The following is a 21,880-nucleotide window of genomic DNA, read 5'->3' on the forward strand; positions in this document are numbered from 1 at the left end:
TGATAGAAAATTACATGTTGGATTATATTAGTCCACAGTAAAAATAAATAATTGCAATAACAGCTTGTGTAGGTCTCAAAGTCTTGTGTTCAGCCACTGTTTGCTGTATAACTGTGATGTTCATACAGCAGAGTTGTCATCTCTATACATTGAATAGATGGACAAGCTTCAACACTCTTCAGTCAGGCTGGCAGACTCATGTGTTAATCTGCTACCATGGAAGAGATAGCAAATTCCTAGTTCATCACCCAATTCAAATTAAGCATGTGTAATCTCACAGTGACACTTACTACGAATGCAGTGCATACATAGAGATACACGGGATGAAAGAAGTGTCCCAAGAAGTGCTCAGCTTCCAAAATTAATGTCATGTAGGAGCTCTGAATTTTAATATGGGTCATTACCACCAAGCTCCTGTAACCACTGTTCCAAAGGCAGAGCCTTTTAGCTGTGCCAGTCTTCTGTGTGCTACACAAGGGGTGCAGGTGGTGTTACAGGCTTTCTAGTTCATGGCAGGATGGGGGAGTCCCATCAGACTCTACCATGGAGGTGTACTTTATTGGAGGCAGCGGTGGCTTAAAAGATGGAGGTCTGTTCATACTGAAATAGAAGAGAGAAAATGCACTATCACATGAAAGTAGCATATAAGACAGTTGTAAAATGTTCACAGGAGGAGGTGGATTGGCACTAAGTCATCATAAGAGCACCTGACATTAGCTCTTACATACTGTGACTTCCCTGAATCTGTTTTATAACCCCAGGACACCTTCTTCTATTCATTTGGCTTTCTTAGCTCCCACCTCACAGTTTTATTTCATTCATGTTTTAAAAGAACCGAACATGGTCCTGATGAACTATTCAAAATCCTTGCATGGGCCTTTTGCTCTCATAACTTTTTTTGATCAATTTATAAATAAAGGTCCCACCTCAAATTAGTTAAAAAAATAAATCCTGTTTTTATCTTTGATATACAGGATTTACAGTTGAGTTTTAAGAGGATTTTCTAGAATCATAGGTGATTAATTATAACTATGATTTTTTGAGTATTTTAATAATGTTGGTAAGATTTAAAATAATTGTCTCAGATATTGCTTTCACCAGTAGATCTTAGAGTGTTTTAGTAGAGAATCAAACTTTGGTAATAATTACATACTCAATGCTTTTTTGACTGCGATTGAGTTTTGGGTAGCCTACTTTCACATATATCATTCAAAACTCAAATAGACCTGCCCTAGAAGTACAATTTCATTAAAACATGTCCTCAAGTAACCATAGAAAATAAGAGCGCAAAAGCAGCTGGCAGGGAGGCTAATAGAAATGGGGGGCTCTGGGGACAAAAATTGACTTTTATTTTTCCCTTACACCCTGAAGCTGCACTGCAGCTCTTTTCTTAAAGTTTATTTTAAAGATAACCCACAGAATAGATGAAAGGACTGAGAACACTCTACTTTACATACTACTGTATGAGAAAAATGGCATTAATGATCCATGTACTTAAAGGTCTTGTGTGCTATGAGTCATCTCAAATGAAAAGGTATAAATCCAAACAGCTGGGTTAGAGTTGGTGCTGCCCTCTGTGCCACCCCTCCCACCCCTATGGCTCCATTCACTGGTACTCACATCTCTTTCTGGTACTGACACCATTTCCTGATGCCTAAAGCTACCAGAGTGCTGCAGAGGAGGAGCAGGACAGCTACCACTCTTGGCCAGGGGAAGCAACTGGTTTTGGTGTTCCTCCTGTCACCTGTAAGGGACACATGGAGGTCATCTGAAGGTCCTCAGAGAGGAGGGAAATCAGGGCTTGGTGTCTGGGGCTTGCTGCTCCCTGCTCTGCATAGTGCTGCTGTCAATGCAGCCACTCATCACCAGGCTGAGGTTCCCAAACTCTGAGCACTGCAGCTCTGATTTATGGACTTAGCCCACTTTTGTTCTGACTGGGTGTGTGAGCTGATTTCAGCCACCCATTGGCTCACTTGACAAGATTATTTAGGCACAGCCCAGAGAGCATTTAATCCAAAACCCATTGGCTTTCTCTGTTCCCCTGTGAGCTGCTCTGCAAGAAGCTGCATGTCACAGTGCAGACAGGCACATCTGCCAACCCCTGCCCTCCTTCCCAATGGTTTATTTTTCACACCACTGACACCAGACCCTGCCAAAACAACTGGCCAAGGGCTCAGCTGCCTTTTGAGGTGACCTCTTCTCAGCAGCACAGCATCCAGGTCCCATTCCAGCTGCCTCTCCCCACTGCAGTGCTGGGATTCCCCTTCCCTTCCCACTTCTGCACAGCCACCCTTGGGAGTGCTGACAGAGGTGCCCTCAGGTCCTGGGTATGGAGAAGAAGAAGAGAAGGAGCACAGTCCTCCTCCAGCTGCCAGAGGGTGCAGCAGTGACCTGGGTGCCAGAGAGATCCATGGGTGATACGACTCAGTGTCAACTCCCATTAAGCTAGAATCACTACCCTGTGCAAGGCTGGCCACACTGGTGTGTCACCCTGGGTCTTACCCACCATGGCAACCAGTGCTGTGGCCAGTCCACCATGCTGCATGAGCCATGAGCTTTCCTTGGGGCACAAGAGTGTTACTGGCCAAATTTTGCTGCTGGAAGAAAGCATGCACTGGAACTTTACTTGCAGATGGAATACCAAAAACCTGCGACAACCTGTAATAGTAGGATACAGAATCTGTGACTCCTCTTTTCATCTCTTTTCCCTTATTTTGGAATTTCCTGGTCAAATGGATGTGGTCCTCCAGATTTCGTGCTTCTGCAGTGGCATGCTGAAAGAAGAGGATATGTGTAGGATAACGTCTTACCAGTATTGTTCAGCAGGCTGCTCGTAGGAAAGAAGTCTTTTCCTCTGGTAACTGAAATTGTCTGATCTGTGATGCTGTAGGACAGGTTACCTATAAAGATATGGGCACAGAACATTTTTAGTTACTTGTTTTTTTTTTGGTTTTTTTTTTTGTTTTTGTTTTTTTTTTTTGTTTTGTTTTGTTTTGTTTTGTTTTTTTTTTTTTTTTTTTTTAATGAAGGTTGTTTTGAACCCTTTGTTATTCACCCAACTGAAAATTCCAAAGTCAGAAATTTCCAGGATCAGGGTGTAAAAATTCACTTGGCAAGATGTGTACATTTTTGGCCTATGACCTGGTGTTGGATGAAAAAATGTGCTTTTATCAAAAGAAATATTATAAGAAGGAAAGGGAAGGGGTAAGAGGAAGGGAAGGAGAGGAAAAGAAAAGAAAAGAAAAGAAAAGAAAAGAAAAGAAAAGAAAAGAAAAGAAAAGAAAAGAAAAGAAAAGAAAAGAAAAGAAAAGAAAAGAAAAGAAAAGAAAAGAAAAGAAAAGAAAAGAAAAGAAAGATAGTTAAGATGTTCCAGCAAGCCAGCATTGAGCAGCTTTGAGCGGCAGAGCTGTTTGGGAGAATGATAAGCTTTACCTCATTGATGGTAATGAGAAACCTAAAGAACCACAGATGATTTTTGTGTCTGACCCACAAAAATCATCTATCATCTGTTTATAGACAGTTTTTTCCCTTCCTACTGATGGTTAAGATCAGTGTCCCATAAGGGACACGTCTCTTTTTTTCTAGCCATCTCTACATTCACAGCTTCTGAAATAATAGTTAAATACTCATCTAGACAATGGCACAGCATTTCCAGAGCTCCCATGGCACTTCTGATGTAGGGATCCAGTGGTGATATTATTCAAATTTGTATAAAAAGAAATAATGACTTTCAATTGTCTTACAAACCTGTACACGATTACTTCATTAGGCTCTACTGTGGCTGTTTTGGACTCTGACTTTGATGCACACAACAAATGAAACAACAGAGGAACCTGACAGTCTCTGATATAACTGCTGATTTATAAATCCAAGACAAAAACCTAGCTTTAAATTATGTAAATGACTAGCAAGACAGAACCAAGAAAATCTCTTTATTGTGAGATGCTTGCTGGCTTTGACTGAAATTGAGAGTTCAAGTGTGTGTGTGTGTGTGTGTGTGTGTGTGTGTGTGTATGTATGTGTGCATTAAAAAGATGTAGTTTTAGGGCACTCTAAAAACTCACCGAGATTTTTGGATATTAATTCAGTTCTTTTCTACTTGCTTATTAGGTGTTTGATTTTATGTGAATAGGTATGACACATCTCACATTTGTAAAATGCATAGCATTTTACAAAGTTATATGCAAAAAAAAAAAAAAGGATATACACTTAGAAATCCGATAGGACTGTGCTGTATACATCACATTGATGAGCACTATTTATTCTTATTTACATAATGGCTTATGTTAGAGCATCCCAGGACCACAATGATAATGGTAATCACTATTGTAGGAGCCCAGTGGCCCTGGGAGGGCACAGGGATTCATGTGTTTGCCTCAGCAGACTCACTGGTGCCTGTGTGTTCTGAAACTGCCCTCAATTACAGCTGCTGGACCAAGGACCCTTCAAGGCCATTATCTCTTAGCTGCTGCTCAGGCAGGCACAGGTGTAGGGAAGCAGTGGCAGGGATATGGGGATGAGTGGAGCAACACTCAGTATCCCCTGCAAATAGTAGAGTAATTCAGCATGCTTATAGAAAAAATTGCAACCAGCAAGCTGTGCAGAATTGTGGAGCATTAGAAGCTGTCACAAGGTTGTGGTATAACTGCATGGTTGTGGGTGCTACTAAAAATGCATTCACAAAATGGAAAGCAGCTGCTACATTTGTGCCTCAGCCAAAAGACAACTCCCATGGAAATGCAAAAGCACATTGACAGGTCCTGCTTGTTCCAAAAGCAAAATGCAAACCAAGATGTTAAAAAAGGAAGTCACTTTGGGCTTTATACTGCTGAGCAGAGATTTTCTAAAGGGAAAGACTAGTGGAAAAACATTCACCCTAGGGGTTTTTTTATTGATTTATTGATCTTTAATGAGACTGTCTTTCAATGTTCTATTAGCCAGCCTTTATTACTTCACATTATCTCATTATTTCACTGCTGCTCTGCGATTTTATTTGGCTTCTCTGGCAATGTATTTCATCTATAAACTACCTTCAGCACTCACTACATTTGCCTAGCAACCATCTCAATTGCAATATTATGAAAATAAATATGTCTAATGAAACCAGGATACTCAAATGTTTTTTCATTCCTCTTTTGCCACTGCAAATCCTTGACAGCTTGGAAACCCAAGTCTTTATCTTCTAATTCAGTGGAACTCAACAGGAAAATTGCTTCTGTGAAGTATTGAAAATCTGGTACACGTTACTCCACATGACTTTGGCCTCTGCGCAGACACAAGTTTTCCATGCTTAGTAATAATTTTTGCATGGCAATGTGGTGACTCTCAACTAGCAGCTGAAAATAAGCACCACAGAACTAATGCTCTGAGAGAAGGCATCACAAATTGAGCACCTGAGGACCTTCTGCTGTGGTTTTTACAAGATACTCCAGATTACTGCAGGTTTGCAACCCAACATTTACTAAGCTGGTGCCACATTTGCACTTTGTCTTCATAACTCCTTTGTTGCAGTCCTGTGAAACAAAGGAGATGTGTTGTCTACTCATGTGCTGCTGTCAAAGCATCTCTGAATGCTGTGGCACTGGTATAGCCTTTTGCCTCTGTGGTAGAAGTTAGCACTCCTGCTGAAAAGCACAAAGCCTTGTAAAAATTGCTGTAGGGAACCATATAATTTGTTTTTCATTTCCCTCCCCCTTTCTTCCCTGTTTTCTGACTAATGAGGTCAAACAGGTGTAGCCCACTACTTGAGATGCTGGCTTCCCTCAGACAGGCATTACACAAAGCTGTGTCAGGTTTGAAAGCTTATCACAAGCTAGAAGCTCAAGAGGAGTTTTACTGAGACAGGTAAATAAACTTAGACAAACCATTTGAAGCATTTTTATATTTCAGCTTATTTTCATGTGAACCTCAGGAGCTTGAGTGTACTGGCTGGTTTTGACCTGAAACCAGTAGAGCAATGAACAAACATACATAAATCAGAATTTGGACAGGATGTCACTGGCTCCAGTGAAATAGAACTGTTTTCCGAACTAGCAAAAGGAAGTTTTGAAAAAGTTATAGTACAAGAGTCACACCTGTAATGTCTGATGCCAAATACCAACTTATTTGACATTTTCCTTTAAGCATTTTTTAATTGCTAAGGTTTCTAGAGCTCAGCTAGGTATTTATTTGATATTCAAACACAGACAGATGGTGGCTAGCACGTTGACCTTCATTTTCGCAAGAGAACTATTTCACATTTACTAAAAAGAATCCATATTTCTTAACAACTGTCTCATTTTGGAAAAATATCAAGCCATCTGAACAAACCTGCAAAGGTGAACTGCAGCTTTAACTGATTATTCAAAGCCTGAGCATCTCTGGCTCAGTGATGGAGCAGTTGTGGAAACTAAGCAAAACCAGGCTACAGTTTTAGCAGCCTTAGTTTTGCTCCCCCTCTTCCTCCTCTTGCCTATATATGTGCACTCTTCTCTCATATGCATTTTCAGCTGTCTCTTAGATTTTCACTTGCAAAATAACAGGAATGAACCAAACCAGTAGACTAAAACAGAAGGCTTGAGCTTGGTGTCCTGTCTTGACTGCAGCCCAGAGGATTTGCTCAAGAAGCTGATCTTAAGCACACTGGTGTCACCAGTGTGAGGACCAACAGTGAGCCAGACCTGAGAAGTGCTAACCCAGGGCTGTCATACCGTAACTGGCACATGTTGGGACCACTGGTTAAAAGGCAATTGCTTCCCAGGCTACTTGCAGAAGAAAAATGGCTCAGATCCTTCTTACATTGCAAGTTTGACCTTGCACCACCTCAACCAGGGAAAATGTATAATTCAGTGAGGAGAACCCTCTCTCTTCACATTGTATATTTATAGCCTTTGTTACGAATTTTTTGTTGAGATGGAAGGGCTTCCAGTCCCCTTGAACAAGCAACTTTGGTGTTCTGCTGTCAGCCAGGCAAATGTCTCTGTTTTGGGGATGGGAAAGGCAGTTTGAGAAGCAGCAAATTTTCATTTCAGCTGCAATCTGTGTTCCTGCCTTGACATATCTCAGTTAAGCCTCTGCAAGCCCCTGGGCTTTATGTTGAGGGATTCAGCTCCCAAAGAGCACTCTTTTGGGGCAGACCAAAGCCTTGTGTTTAGTATCTTCCTCCAGTGTTCTATTTAGGTATGATATTTAACTAAAAACAGTAGGTATTCTTCATAAACACTATAATAACACTAATTAACTTCTTTGTAAACACTAATAACACTCAATGTCTGTTCAGTTGCCAAAATTAATGAATGTATCCTAAAGAGAGCATTAAAAAAGATAAAATCAAGACAGTATTTTCTCATATATTTATTCCTGAACTCTGGTTACACTGACAGTGGTTAGTGTAACCAGTGGTTAGTGTGCAAAGCACTAGGAAAAGAACTTCAATGGACATTAAATGTCTTGCTTCCAAAAAAGTAAGATAGTTATTGTGTTTATGTGTCTTTCTTCTACATTGTTGAAGCAATAGAGAAAACAGTTTGATTCAATTGATTACCTTGTGTTGTGGAAGCAGGAGTCAAATTTGCTGGACTTGTGAAATCCAGAGAGGCCACAGATGTCAGCTGTGCTCTAAAGACAGTTAACATGGTATCACATTTAGTCAATAGATTCTTCAGAAAATAATGTTAATAAATTACAAAACAACCTAGATCAAAGACCTTGCAGTAGCTATTGGGTAAATGCAGACTGAGCAGCAGAAATCCTGCTGTGGGAGTTAAGGCTAAATGCTCAAAGCACATTTCACAACTCCAGTGGGGCACAACTCAAGTTCCTTGCACTTGCAAGGCAGCTGATGTTATCAATGCTGACCCTTTCCTGCTGGCTGGCTGCTGGCATTGCTTATTTGTGCTTCTGTACACAGAGTTTGTTTTGACCGCTGTGGAGTGGATTGTGCACTTAAATGTGGTGCTCCCCAGCTATGCCAGGGCCTTGCCAGAAATCATTCATGACAACAGGCCACAGCCATATCAGCCCAGGAGATCACCTGCTCTTGTGAGTTTTCCTCTCAATTGCTGAAGGTAGTTCTATGTAGTTATCCATAGCCATGGTCTGGTAAAACAGAGTTAGTTATATACCCTGCTGTTGGGTCAAGGAAAAGTGATGGCTTTAACTTTTCTATCACATGCACCTCTCTGTCCCAATAAGACAAATTTATTTACAGTTTTATAGGCAAATTATTCAATTTTATAAGAATATGTAAGAATTATATATAACATTCAGCATGCCATTTAACGTTCTGTCCTAACATGGCAGTTTTAGCAAGATTTCTTTCACATCTCTGCTTGGCTAACCTCACAGCTCACAACTTCCCAAGCAGCAGCACATTGGTACTGTCAGCACCAGAACCTTTGCCTGTCACACCTCTGACTCTGTGTGCATGACATTTAGGCAGTGGTAAAGTAGAGATCCTACGTATATTGAATAAGTAATATTTTGCCCCTTACTTGAGGCTGTCATGATAGCTGATGTAAGTGTCGAATTACGGAAGTCTATAACAAATCAAAGCAAACATTCAGCATAAGAAAGGTGTTTATTCTGCTTTAGGAAAGTGGGTAATTGAAAGGTTCAGGAGCAAGAAAGTGTATCACACCTAAATTCCAAATAATCTTTCCATGCACAACTCAGCCAAGTAGTCCAGAAAGAAACATTAAATACCTGAGGTAACTGTGCTGAGAAATCCTGGAGAAACAAAGGTTTTGGGGAAAAACTTTGGAGCCCGTGGCACCTCAGCTTAAAAACCAGAAATGAATCACATGGGTTTATTCCATAAAAAGAGGTGCACTGTATTAGCACAGATGCTGAAACAACATTTATGACCTGGTGGTGGCACCTGCCATGAGACACTTCAGAGGCTGCAACTCTGAGAGGAAATTTCAGGGACACTCTGCACTGAAAAGTGCTCACTGAGTCCTCAGAGAAGAGGAGGGGGAATTATTCCTTCTAATTAAAAACTGTTAACCACACAGGCAAGCTCAGCAGAGACACCATCTTGCCCAAGCAGCATATATGTCCTAGATGTCTGTTTTCTTTCCTATTTTTTCCCAGCAGGAGAGGTGAAGTACTTCCTCAGTAGGCCAGGAGGATGGATAATGTCCCCCCAAAAATGTCCATGAAGGAAGCGATCTATTAAAGTTCACACACTTCATTAGAAAAATATATCTGGGAAGGCAGTCAGAAAATACCTCTGTCTGGTCAGGGGCATTGGGTGGAGGGCATTGGGTGGGACTGCAGACTGGATCTTAGCATAGGCAGGTGACCATCCACTCTCCAGCTGCTTTTTTGTGCTAATACTTGTACCTCCTGTGACTGCTCCTCTTTCATTTGCATTTCAGCTGACCCTTGCCTGCACTAACAGGGATTTCACAGTAGCTGGCTGACATAAAGGACTCCTTACCAAAGATGCAACAGGCCTAAAAACCAGAGCAGTGAAGGTCTTTGAGATGTGCCTGGTTCCCAGAGGGTTCTGCAGAGTGTACAAGGCGAAGAAGGGTGGTGGCCAGATGCAAGCTGCTAGGCTTCCTTTGAGATTTCACCTTGCAGAGGCCAGCAGAGGAAAAAGTCTCCCTCTTTCAGGGTCCCCCAGTATCTGGGATGGTTTTCTGGTACCCAGTGAGGTATTGGCTGGGCCCCCAGGGCCTACTACAACCAACACTTGCCAAAGTTTTTCACAAAACCCATACTTTTTTTCTTGCCATCTACTTACAGCATTTCTCTGACAAAGTCATGTAACCCCCTGCTACATGCTGCCTCCCATGCAGAGCAGAGCAAAGCAAACTGCTCCAGGAGAGATGTTTCCAAAGGGCTTCAGCTGAGGTGTGGACTGAACATTTATCTGTCTGCAATAAACTGATAATAAGACAAACTTGCAGGGGAAGAGCAAGGATTTACGAAATTTACACAAATTAAGAAACATTATGTCAGTTCTTTAACATGGCAAAAATGTTGAGGATCTTGGCTCTGTGCTTAAACAGAAGGTAGAGCCATTAGGAGGGCTGTTATTTTTACTTATTAGTTCAGTACTCAAAGAGCTATATTCAAAGGCCAGCTGAAGCATCAGAAATAACATTAAGTGCCTCTCAAGGCTGGAGTTTAATTATGCTTGGTCTTAATTATAACAGATTACATCACCAGAATGTTGGTTAGTAGTATTTTCTCTGAAGTCAAAGCTGCAGAAAGGGGTTCCTTACTACCCATTTAGAGTAGTAAATGCTACAACAGCTTTAGGACTTTAAACAGACCTCAAACACAACCCAAGTTATTTTATTCTCTAATTTATCCTACCATCTGAAACCATGGTAGTAAAAACTTCAGCTGAGGCTTCATTAGACTTATTGTCTGTGACGGGACAAAAAAGAGAAAGATTAAAGCAGTTCTTAAAAGTAGTTATAAAGACTAAAAATTTAGTTTGGGCTTGTTTCATATTGTGCACCTTCGCAGAAGGGATAGCTGAGAATTAAAGTAATTCTTTCCTTTCTATCACATCTTAGTACTTTAACATTTTTATACAGAGTGGATCTATCTTAGCATTAGCATAGCTTCCTGGCAAGAACACAGCTTTAACTGACAGCTCTTCGATAGGAATACATTTCTAGAAAACTGCAAATTGGGGGAAATGAGTAATTTTTGAGAAAAATTGTGATTTATCTCCCTCTTCTTTGAAGCTGTGTTTACAGAGGAGTAAGCTGTGGCTTTTGCTACAGTCTTACCTTGTGGAAAAACATATCAATAGGAATATACACAGCCACAAGAGAACCCAGCTGAGCTGAAATAGTTGCCATGATAGGTGATGTGCCCCTAGATGCTGCTAAGGAGTCAGCAGCTCAGCTGTATTGTCTGTGTAGCAGCGAGCACATATAATTAAAAAAAATAAAAAAGGTATAAATATGCATTTGCATGTAAGAGGAGACATGCACAAGAGAGTGCTAAAGGAAATCTGTCTGCCCTTTTCACCAGTCACCCTGCATCCTCAGAGGTGCTGAAAACTGTACCACCAAGGATCCTGCTTTTACCAAAAAAACAGGACAGTATTTCTCCCCACTTCCCTAATCATGTAGCTAATTCTTACAGTAGAGATTATAAGGGAGTTTCTCCACTATCCACAGAGGCGCAGCCTTTTGCATGTTTTACTGAAGGTGTATAACATAACCCTGAGTCTGAGGATTTGATCTCCCAGGGAGCCATGAGTGGTCCATGAGAAACACCTAATTATAATAGTTCACTAGTGCCATGTGGCTATATTAGAGTATTTTTGGGTATGGAAAGTACAGCAAGATTCTGCCTAAACAAACAAGTGTCTTCTGTTTGTGCAGAAGTTTCTTAGCTCATTCAGAGGCTTGAGCAAATATTTGAGCCAAAAAACCTGCCAGAGAGTTCAAACTGCATGATAAACTTGTACAATAAAACTTTTATATTGTTGGCATTTCTTCAGTATTTTAAGTAACGAGTAAGTACATGTGTTTGGTGTTCTTAACATTTTAGTTGTGTCCTATTGAAGAAAAACATACCGAAGGAAATAAATATTTCTTTTGATGAAATAATCTTCATTTCATTTCCCAGGAAGGGAAACAGACACACACATGAGAATGTCTTATGTGTCTTATGGGTCCCTTGGAACATCAGTGTTGATCTCAACTCATAGAAACCTTCACTGTCTTGCAAGTCTTCTTGTACCACAGAAATTTCTTGGGGAGAGAAAAAAAAAAAAAAAAGAAAGTACCCTCTTGTTACACCAAACTCTAAGTCAGAGCTGTGCAAAATGTTGGTACTGGAAAGCAGGATCATATAGCCGCAGGTTTCTTTGCTGAGACACTGTCAAAGATTTGGCAAGAATGGTGTGGTCATGCCAAACCACAGTTCCCATCCAGGCAGGGGACTCTAGTCACAGCCTTTTGTCAGATGTTTCCTTTGAGGGGGGAAACAGCTTTGAGAGCTGTTTCCTTTGTGCTCTCCCCCTCAGACACATAGACACCTACAGGTTCCCTGGGGCAGAAGTGGATAGGAGTCATAGCTTTCCCTGGGAACCACTCCTGTAGCTGTGCTGTTTCTCTGTGGACAGGTTGCTTTACTTCCAGGCTGCTCTGTCAGGTTCGCTCTGTCCATGTACAACAGGAGGCTTGGCTTGGGAAATGCCTTCCTCACGACACAGCTCACATTAGGCTGTGGGGCAGCACAAGGCAGTTATTAGGTTAAATACACACACACACACACACACACACACACACACACACACACACACACACATATGTATGTATGTTAAGTGAGCCTCTGACATTTCACTCCTGGCTGCCAGCTTCCAAATGCCTGTATGGACAATGCTCTAGAAGGAAGCACTTGCTTTCCCTTTATTGTGTTTCTTGCCCACTTCCCTCATTTTTCTGATTGCACTGTTGAATGAGAGCCCAGGGACAGCCCTGTTGCCCTGAGTGTCAGGACTCCAACCCCCTCCAGTCCTGTGCTGTGGCTGGAGAGATATAGAGTGACCCCCACCCTCCTGCTCCCAGTGACAAACACTCACATGGAAAAACACTGGAACTAATAATGGGTGCAGTGTGTGTGATGAGAATAAGACACTTTCTGATTGCCATGAAAATCCTCTCTTCATTTGGCAGATAAAGAAGGAGACAATTCCCATGAAAAAGACTGCCTAGCCCGATATGTTGAATATAAAAAAATGGATACCTTTGTAGCAGACAGAATATGCATGACATTTCCAGAAATCACAAGGAATTGGATACTTTAGATGCAGTAGTCCTGGTTCTATGCCAATTGTTCCAAAGATCTGCGTTTGTGCTATGGTTAATTTCTCAGCAAACAATAGATGGGCAGAACTTCAAAGTCAAGGCTAGATGAAGGCTTGGGCACTAGCAGGGTGAGAGGTCTCATCCTCATGCTGCCTGGAGATTCCCAAGTATATTTATTTAGCAGGTTATTACACTGTTAAGTACTAAACACTGTTATAAGAGAAATGCCCTTGTTTTCAACAGAAGAAAAGAGCATGTGTTACTCATGCAGCACAAACCTCTCTTGCTCCCTCATTCAAAGAAAGTGGTTCCCACATTAAGTTGGAAACAAGCTTGATGTAGTGAAGCCAGCAGAAGTCAATCATTCAGTACAAAGACTGAAACTATCCAGCTGAAACTCTTTCCCTCCCATGGTAAACAGCACCTGAGCTTGTAGTGTAATGGCTTTCTCCTATTTTCCTCTTCATTATTCCCTTATTTTTCAGGCACTTTTAGGTCATAATATTTTTTCAATTCTTCCTATGAATAAATAGAATTTTGATATCCTCACTAGATATAAGCCCTGCAAAAAAAGGCATAAAAGAGAAGCAAAGAAGTCAGTGTTTGTTTGGAGGTGAAGAACAGACAGAGGCTCTTGGGGGAGTTTCTATTGCCCAGTCTTGTGATAGCAGGCACCCATTGCTTTGTTCAACAGGACAGTGCAGACAAAAGCCTACAATGTCCAACACCACACCCAGAAATAGGTCACCAGGAAAATTATACCAGTTTTCAGAACCAACTGATACATGAATTGTGTGAAGTGGGTGGTTATGGTTAGTACAAGGTTCTGCCTGCCCACGAGCTCTGTTTCCAAGGAAAACCTTCTTGATTTGAGATACTTGCCAATCAAAAGGTTTAACTTGGAGGGATGGAACAGGAAGCAAAGCACCATAGCTAATAGCCAGAGAGGCTTACTAGTCAGTCATATGAGCCATAAATATGTTTTATACCAAGCATAGCCAGTGCAATTCAGTAGGCTTTTAGGTTTTGCCATGACCAAAACTGAAACAGAGGCCCACACCATAGAGAAGTCCTTAGAAGTCCCCGGTTTGTGCTCACTGCTGTGGGGGTGGCAGTAGCTCAGAGGAAAGGGTGTGAGCACCTCGTGTTAACTCAATGCCTTGCCTGCTGCCCTGTGAGCTCAGTCAGTTTGGTGGATGCCTCCTATGCCTGATTCAGCTCAGCTTGCCTGGCCTTGCTTGGGTGGCGTGGTGGCAGTCACAGGCATCACTCTTTGTCCAAAATTGCTCACCTTCTGCGAGGTGCTGGCTGAGCTCTCCTCCAAGCTAATGAAGATCTCAAGGTAAGCTGGGAAGCAAACATAAATGTATTAGTGAAATGGACACTGCAGATCACATTAATAGCTTCTAATAACACTTAACAGCATTGTATCATAAGAAGAGTGGGAATTTGTGGAAGAATGGCTAAGTGACAGGGGCCATGTTCTGGACCAAGAATCAGGAGGATGCAGCTAATCTGGGTCCCTGCACCTGCAAAACACTGTGTCCTTGAGCATAACTGTGGTACAATAACAAGTAGTGAGAGAGACATGAGAAAAGAAAGATGTAACCCCTAGGTATGAGGAAGAGCTGATATTGTAGTATAGCCAATAGATTGCTTAGCTTGCAGAATATGTATGAGCTTATTACTTGTTGTGCATAAAAGTCTGATGCTCTCTTCAATAAACAAAGCTTGCTAAACACTCATATTGAGCATCCAAGTTTCCCTCACCACAACAAATGGCCCCTGAACGGGGACCCTACAGAGGGCTTGAACCTGCAAGCCACGGTTCGGTGCAGTATTCCGTGTCAGTCCCGACACAGCACAGGAGGCAAAAGAGCGGGCTCCGCATCCCCAAGCGACCTTAGAGAAGGGTCTCGGCTGACTAAGCGCCGCCGACATCTTGCAAGGGCTGCAACAGTGCTGACGACTAAATTAGAAGGTAATGGAGGGACAAGCAGTGTATGACCTTTTTAAATGCTTTTCACAAAAGCGGGGATTACAGGGTATCAACCTGGGAAAAGAACTCCCGGGATTGCTTGCATATGGAGTTGCAAAAGGGTGTTTGCAGATCCCAGTCAGGTCTTTGAGGAGTTAGAGTGGTGTAGGTTTGGGGATAAGTTGTGGGAAGCTGTGTTAGATGAGTGTAAAACTCCAAAAAAGTTGTCTAAAACTTGGTGGACAGTTGCTAATGCACTAAAACAGTACCAGGCAGAGCAGAAGGCTGCTCAGGCAGCCTCTGCCTGATTGGGAATGCCTGTTCCTAGTGAGAATAGTGGGGCCTCAGCATCTACATCCTCTTATCCTCTGTCCCCAGCAACTACCACGGTGTATCTGCCGGGGGGAATGGCCTCCGCAGCAACCGCCCGAGCTGCTCCTTCTGCACCTCCACTGGCAGCGAGGGATTGGCCCCCCACCTCCAGCTGGAGAGGACGGCAGGGAAAGAAAAAGGAAATGCTTGACCCCGAGGTGGTGCGAATTGCTAATGAAAGGCGTAAGGCATGGCGAGAGATTACAGGAGAGGTGGTAGTTGCAGGCGACCGAGCGGCTGCTGATGCCTTGCTTGAGGTGGCTTGTCCGGTGGTTTACGCACCAAATCCTGCTGGACACTTTGAAGCAACTATCACTACCTTAGATTGGAAATGGCTGGCACAGCTCCGTGCCACTGTAAGTGAATGTGGTATCCACGGAGAACCAACTCGTCAGATGCTCAATTATTTGTGGGGAGGGAACATACTGTTGCCATCGGATATTAAAAGCCTCATGAGGCTAGTGCTTACCCAGCATCAACAGTTGTTGTTTAATGCTCACTGGCAGGCTGCGTGCCAAGAGTCTGCGGCTACCCTGAGACAGCCAGGAGATCCGCTATATGGAGTTACTTTAGAGGAACTTATGGGGATAGGGGCATACCTAAGGACAGAGGCACAAGCACTAATCGGGCCCGAGAAGCTGAGGGAGGCTATGAGATTAGCCTGGATGGCACTCGATAGGGTGAAATCCCCAGGGGCTATTCCCTCATACATGGGAATTAAACAAGGAAGAGAAGAGCCATTTTGGTTGTTTATTGACAGAGTGGCGAATGCTATTCAGACAGCAGGGGTCCCCGAATATATGCACAGAGCACTACTAAAGCAATGTGTCCTACAAAATTGCAATCCCACCACTAGGGGTATACTTGTCACACTCCCTGGTACCGGGACTGTTGAGGAGGCTTTAGAACGAATGGCTCAGGTGCCGGTGGGGCTGCAGGCTATGTTAGTGGAAGCAGTAAGAGATTTGGGAAGTAGTTTCAGGGAGCAGGCGCAGGCGATGCAGAGTCAGGTGTTGGCTGCCCTTGCCCCCATGCAAGCGTCGGTAAATTGGCTTCAAAGAAAAGGACCATCACGATTCCGATGCTTCTGCTGCGGAACTGCTGGCCATATGCGACGGGATTGTACAATGGGAGCTGTGTGGTGCCAGCACTGCAAGTCTGATACACACAATGAGTCAGCCTGCTGGCATGTCTCAGGAAATGGGAAGCCCAGCAGGAGGGGTCACCCCGCTCTGACAAAAGTGGCGGCCCAGAGCCCAAGCGCCTTCCCAGCACAAGCACCTCCTCCCTCCGCCCCGCAACCAGCGGAAGCCTCAGTTTGGACCTGGCAACCTCAATAGACTGCACCTTAATAGACTGCAAACCGCAGTGTATCCCAATGGGGATTAAGGGCCCTGCTACAGCTGGCAGACAAACCGTGGGAGCTTTGTTGATTGGACATCTGCCAGCATGTCGGGACTTACTATTCTTGTTGGACTAATTGATGCTGATTGTACAGGTGAAATACAAATAATGGCACAAACACTATTCCCACTATTGTTTATTCCAGCCGGATCGCGAATTGCTCAATTAATCCCCTTGCCTCAATGAACCGAAGGGACTGTACCACATGGCAAGCAGCGACGTGGTGAAGGTAGTTTTGGTTCCACAGGAACAATGGCATTGTTAACAGTGGACTTAAAGCATTGTCCTAAAAAACATTTTGACGTCCAGTATCAGGGTCAAACCATCACCCTGGTTGCGCTCCTAGACACTGGCGCAGATGTCAGCATCATAGGGACGCAGAAATGGCCACTCCAGTGGCCCACCCATGTGGAAAATGCCACAGTCGCAGGAGTAGGAGGACTCAACGCTTGCACGGAAATCCCCTCTGCTGAAAATTATTATAGAGGAAAAGTCAGTCACCTGTACAGTTTCTGTAATACTGCTCCCTGAGGGTGTCCACGCCTTGCTGGGACGCAATGTGTTGGCACAGTTGGGAATGGTCCTTACCACAGATCTCCCTTTATAGGGACGGCCATTGCATGGACTTTCCCGATCCCATTCCAATGGAAAACAGAGGACCCGATGTGGGTTGAGCAATGGCCTTTAAAAGGGGAAAGTCTCATTCAGGCACACAAGCTGGTACAGGAGCAGTTTGACTAAGGACATCTCCGGTTATCTGTTAGTCCTTGGAATACTCCTATTTTTGTGATCAAAAAGAAATCTGGCAAATATCGGCTCCTGCATGATCTACATGCCGTGAATGATCAGATGCATAGTATGAGAGCCCTGCAGCCCGGACTGCCTAATCCTGCAATGTTCCCTGAAGGATGGTCCCTCCTCATTATTGATCTAAAAGACTGTTTCTTCACCATCGCCTTGCATGAGGCAGATAAGCAGTGCTTTGTTTTTACCCTGCCTGCGCTGAATCAAGAAGGGCGTGTCCAGAGATATGAGTGGACGGTACTCCCACAGGGCATGCGTTGCTCACCCACTCTTTGTCAACTGTATGTTGATGCAGCCTTGCAGCCAATTCGAAAGGCGTGGCCCGAAGTTATAATTTACCATTATATGGATGACATTCTTTTTGCTCAATCATCACTGTTCTCTCCAGAGCAAAAACAACAATTGGCTCAACAGCTCCAACAGCAAGGCCTGGTGATTGCTACAGAAAAGGTGCAGGAAACGAGCCCTTGGAAATACCTAGGGTGGAAAATCACTCACCAACATATTCAGCCTCAAAAACTCACTATTATGATTGATCTTCAAACACTTCCATGATACTAAACATGAGCTGCTGCCATCATCGAAGTAAAAGAATGGCCCATGCATTTACTGCTGACTGCAAAGATGATGTAAAATTTTGGTCCCCAGGGGCCATAATTGCGGCATCCTTTCTGGCTCCAGGGGTGGCAGCAGCAGGCACCCATGCCACCCTAAATAAGTTGGGATGCTGGCTTGAGAAGCAAACCAATGCCACTTCTATGGCGCTTTCTAGCCTTTTGCTTGATGTTGACTCTATTCACCATGCAACGCTTCAAAATAGAGCTACAATTTATTTTCTTTTGCTTGCACAAGGCCTTGGTTGTGAAGAATTTGAAGGCATGTGTTGCATGAACCTTTCTGACCATTTGCAGTCCATCCACTCCCAGCTCTCTGAGTTGCAGAGGTTAACCGGAAACCTACAGGTAGAATTGGGCTTTGGTATTGATGGATGGCTCAAATCTTTAGGCCTGGGATCATGGCTACACTCTATTGTTAAGGCTGGCATTATAGTAGGCATTATAGCTTTGTTAGTAGTATTAGTTTTGCCTTGCATATGCTTACAAAATATGGTGCAAAGGATGATATCTGCTGCATTTAATCAAACATTGCTTGTGCAAAAAGAAAACAGGGGAATTGTGGAAGAATGGCTACATGACAGGGGCCATGTTCTGGACCAAGAATCAGGAGGATGCAGCTAATCTGGGTCCCTGCACCTGCAAAACACTGTGTCCTTGAGCATAGCTGTGGTACAATAACCAGTAGTGAGAGAGACATGAGAAAAGAAAGATGTAACCCCTAAGGTATGAGGAAGAGCTGATATTGTAGTATAGCCAATAGATTGCTTAGCTTGCAGAATATGTATGAGCTTATTACTTGTTGTGCATAAAAGTCTGATGCTCTCTTCAATAAACAAAGCTTGCTAAACACTCATATTGAGCGTCCAAGTTTCCCTCACCGTGACAACAAAATCTATCTGCCAATAGTCTCCTGGTTCTATTCCTATCCAAATTCTTCCTAGCTGTGCCTGTTGCCTAGCCACTGGGTTGTTTTTCAAGCAGATATCACATTTTGACATTACTGATTTTGCCATTGTTAACATCCGTACTGAAATTAAACTCTGCTTTAGCAATTTTACCAATGCCTCTGCACCCCAATGACATTTGTTAAGTTTAATTTGTAGAACTTCTCTCATTATCAAGGGGGGTACCACTATCTGTCCTTGTGCAGTCACATACCATCTTTCTGAATTCTTTTGTGCATTTAGCAAACGTGCCAGTCTCTCATCTTCTACTGAATATTTTGGTTTTGGAGGCAAATTGAATTGGGATACATTAAGCTTTAAAGGTATCAATGCCATTGTTATTTGCACCTCTCGAGCAACCTGTCGGACTGCCCAGTCTGCCTTTCTATTTCCCTCACAGATTTTGGAGTTTCCTGATTGGTGTGCTTTACAGTGTATAATTGCCACTTGTTCAGGTTTTTATACTGCTTTTATCAATTGCAGGACTGCATTTTGATGTTCAATGTGCGTACCTTGAGAAGACAATAGTCCTCTTTCTTTCCACAGTGCTCCGTTTACATGCACCACTCCAAAAGCATATTTTGAGACAGTCCATATATTTACCTTTTTCCCTTCACTTAATTCTAGCGCCCTGGTTAAAGCAACCAGTTCTGCCTTCTGGGCAGATGTATTTGGTGGTAATGCTTTTGCCTCCACTACTGTACTGACTGTGGTTACCGCATATCCAGCGTATCTGGTTCCGTTTTCCATGAAGCTGCTCCCATCTGTAAATAGCTCCCACTCTGGCTGCTCTAGTTGGACGTCTTTCTCTTGCTGAGTAGGTGTACTCTATTACTTCTACACAGTCATGCTCTAATGGGCCTTCTTCAGTTGTGGTACCTAGGAACAAAGCTGGATTCAAAAGGTTAGCTGTTTTTAATGTGACATCATCCTGCTCAGTCAGGACTACCTGGAATTTTATCATCCTGCTTGGAGATAGCCAATGGCCTCCCTTCTGTTCTAAGATAGTGGTTACACATCTATGTGCCTTCCCATAGTAAGCTTCCTGACTTCTTGTATCAGCATCACAGTGGCTGCGACTGTCCACAGACATGAAGGCTACCCGGCACTTATGTTGTCAAGTTTTTTGGGAAAGTAGCCCACCAGTCTTTTCCAGCTTCCCAGACGTTGGGTCAGGACTCCTCGTGCTAGGCGCAGCCTTTCATGTACAAACAACTGAAAATCTTTAGACAGATCAGGTAACCCTAATGCTGGAGCAGTTGTCAGTGCTCCCTTTAATTTTAGGAAGGCTTCTTTCTGTGGCTTGCACCAGATGAATGGCTGCATCTTCTGAGCTTCATACAGGGGCTTCGCAATCAGTCCATAGTCCATGATCCACAGGCGACACCATCCTGCCATCCCGAGGAAGACTTGCAGCTCATGTAAATTCTGGGGCTCTGGAATAGCACAAATAGCTTGGATATGGTTAGTACCTAGTTTTCGTTGCCCTTGTGAAATTTCACATCCCAGGTAGATCACAGTCTGTTGGGCAATTTGTGCCTTTCTTCTGGATACTTTATAACTCCCATTCCCAGTGAATTTAAAATCTCAATGGTTACCTTTATACAGGTTGCTTTTTCTTCTGTAGCTATTAGTATATCATCAACATACTGCAACAATAGGTATTGGTCTCTTGGTACTTGCCCATTTTGAGTCCAAATCTCCAGCTCCTTTGCCAGTTGGTTGGCGGGTTCTTGTAACCTTGTGGAAGTGGTGTCCAGGTGAGCTGTGTCTTCCTTCCATTCCCTGGGTTTTCCCACTCAAAGGCAAACAGTTTCCTACTTTCTTTGTCAAGGGGTATGCAGAAAAAGGCATCTTTTAAATCAATTACAGTAAACCATTTATATATCTCTTTTACGGATGTCAGCAATGTGTAGGGATTTGTTACCACTGGAAAAATGTCCTTTGTTCTTTTATATTTTGCTCTCAAATCCTGCACTAATCTGTATTCACCATTTGGTTTCTTTACTGGAAATATTGGTGTATTAAATTCTGATTCACATTCTTCTAAAATTCGGTATTTCAAGAATTTCTCAATAACCTTTACTATTCCTTGCTGTGCTTCTGGTTTTATGAGATACTGTTTGACTTGTACAGCCCTCGCCCCTTCTTTTAACACTACATACACTATTGTGCCAATTTAGATTTCCCTGGTATATCCGTTTCCCATGCAGAGGGAATCACTGCATCTTCTACCTCCCTAGGGATAGAGGGAACAGGTTTTTCTTTGATCATTAAAATCTGTCCCGTCTTTGATTCAGGTATTTTCATTATAAGGTCTCCATTTTCAAAGGTTATTACTGCATCAAGTTTCGCTAGCAAATCTCTCCCTAAAAGCGGAATTGGACACTCAGGTACATATAGGAACTTGTGTGTTAAAACCTTGTTCCCAAAACACAAATCTAGGGGTTGCAAGAATGGCCATATTTCCTCTTTCCTGTAGCCCCGACTATTGTTGTTTCCTTGTCCCCAGTTTGTACAGAGTAAGTACCTCCTGTATCTATTAGAAATTTGACCTCCTTATGCCCTAACTGTATATTTATGACAGGTTCTTGAACCTGTTTTACAGGTTTCATGTGCTGTCAGCTGTTATATTCGCCTAAGACCATCGCCTTGGCAACGTTTTCCTGCTGGAACTGATTGCCCTGGTGAAACCGGTTGTTGTTTGGGCATTCCCTTTTCCAATGTCCCTCCTGTTTGCAATACACACATTGATTTAGGCTTAACCCTTGCATAACTGGTCTTCTACCATGGCTACCCCTGCCACGTCCCCTGAAATTTGGGTTCCCTTTTCCTTGTATTACTGCCAAAAGATTTTGCTGCTGCCTTTTACTAGCTTCTCTTTCGCGATTATTACATACCTTCCAGGCTACCTCAAGTAGTTTATCCAAATTCCTTAATTCCTCCCCTTCTCATTTTTGCAATTTCCTCCTGATATTGTCCTGTGACTGGCCC

The 21,880-nt window shown here is 43.0% G+C and overlaps 1 protein-coding gene across 1 annotated transcript in view; it reads right to left on the reverse strand.

Moving 5' to 3' along the window:
* Positions 1 to 400: 400 nt before the first annotated feature.
* CD96 (CD96 molecule) overlaps positions 401 to 21,880 on the reverse strand; it is a 30,213-nt gene continuing 8,733 nt past the window's right edge. The window contains 8 exon segments of the mRNA XM_054628365.2: positions 401 to 600; positions 1,621 to 1,744; positions 7,523 to 7,594; positions 8,472 to 8,516; positions 10,309 to 10,362; positions 11,532 to 11,708; positions 12,093 to 12,183; positions 14,059 to 14,114. Coding sequence (XP_054484340.2) covers positions 492 to 600; positions 1,621 to 1,744; positions 7,523 to 7,594; positions 8,472 to 8,516; positions 10,309 to 10,362; positions 11,532 to 11,708; positions 12,093 to 12,183; positions 14,059 to 14,114 — 728 coding nt within the window. The 3' untranslated portion in view covers positions 401 to 491.

Source organism: Agelaius phoeniceus, chromosome 2, assembly GCF_051311805.1.
Source record: "Agelaius phoeniceus isolate bAgePho1 chromosome 2, bAgePho1.hap1, whole genome shotgun sequence".
NCBI lineage: Eukaryota > Metazoa > Chordata > Aves > Passeriformes > Icteridae > Agelaius > Agelaius phoeniceus.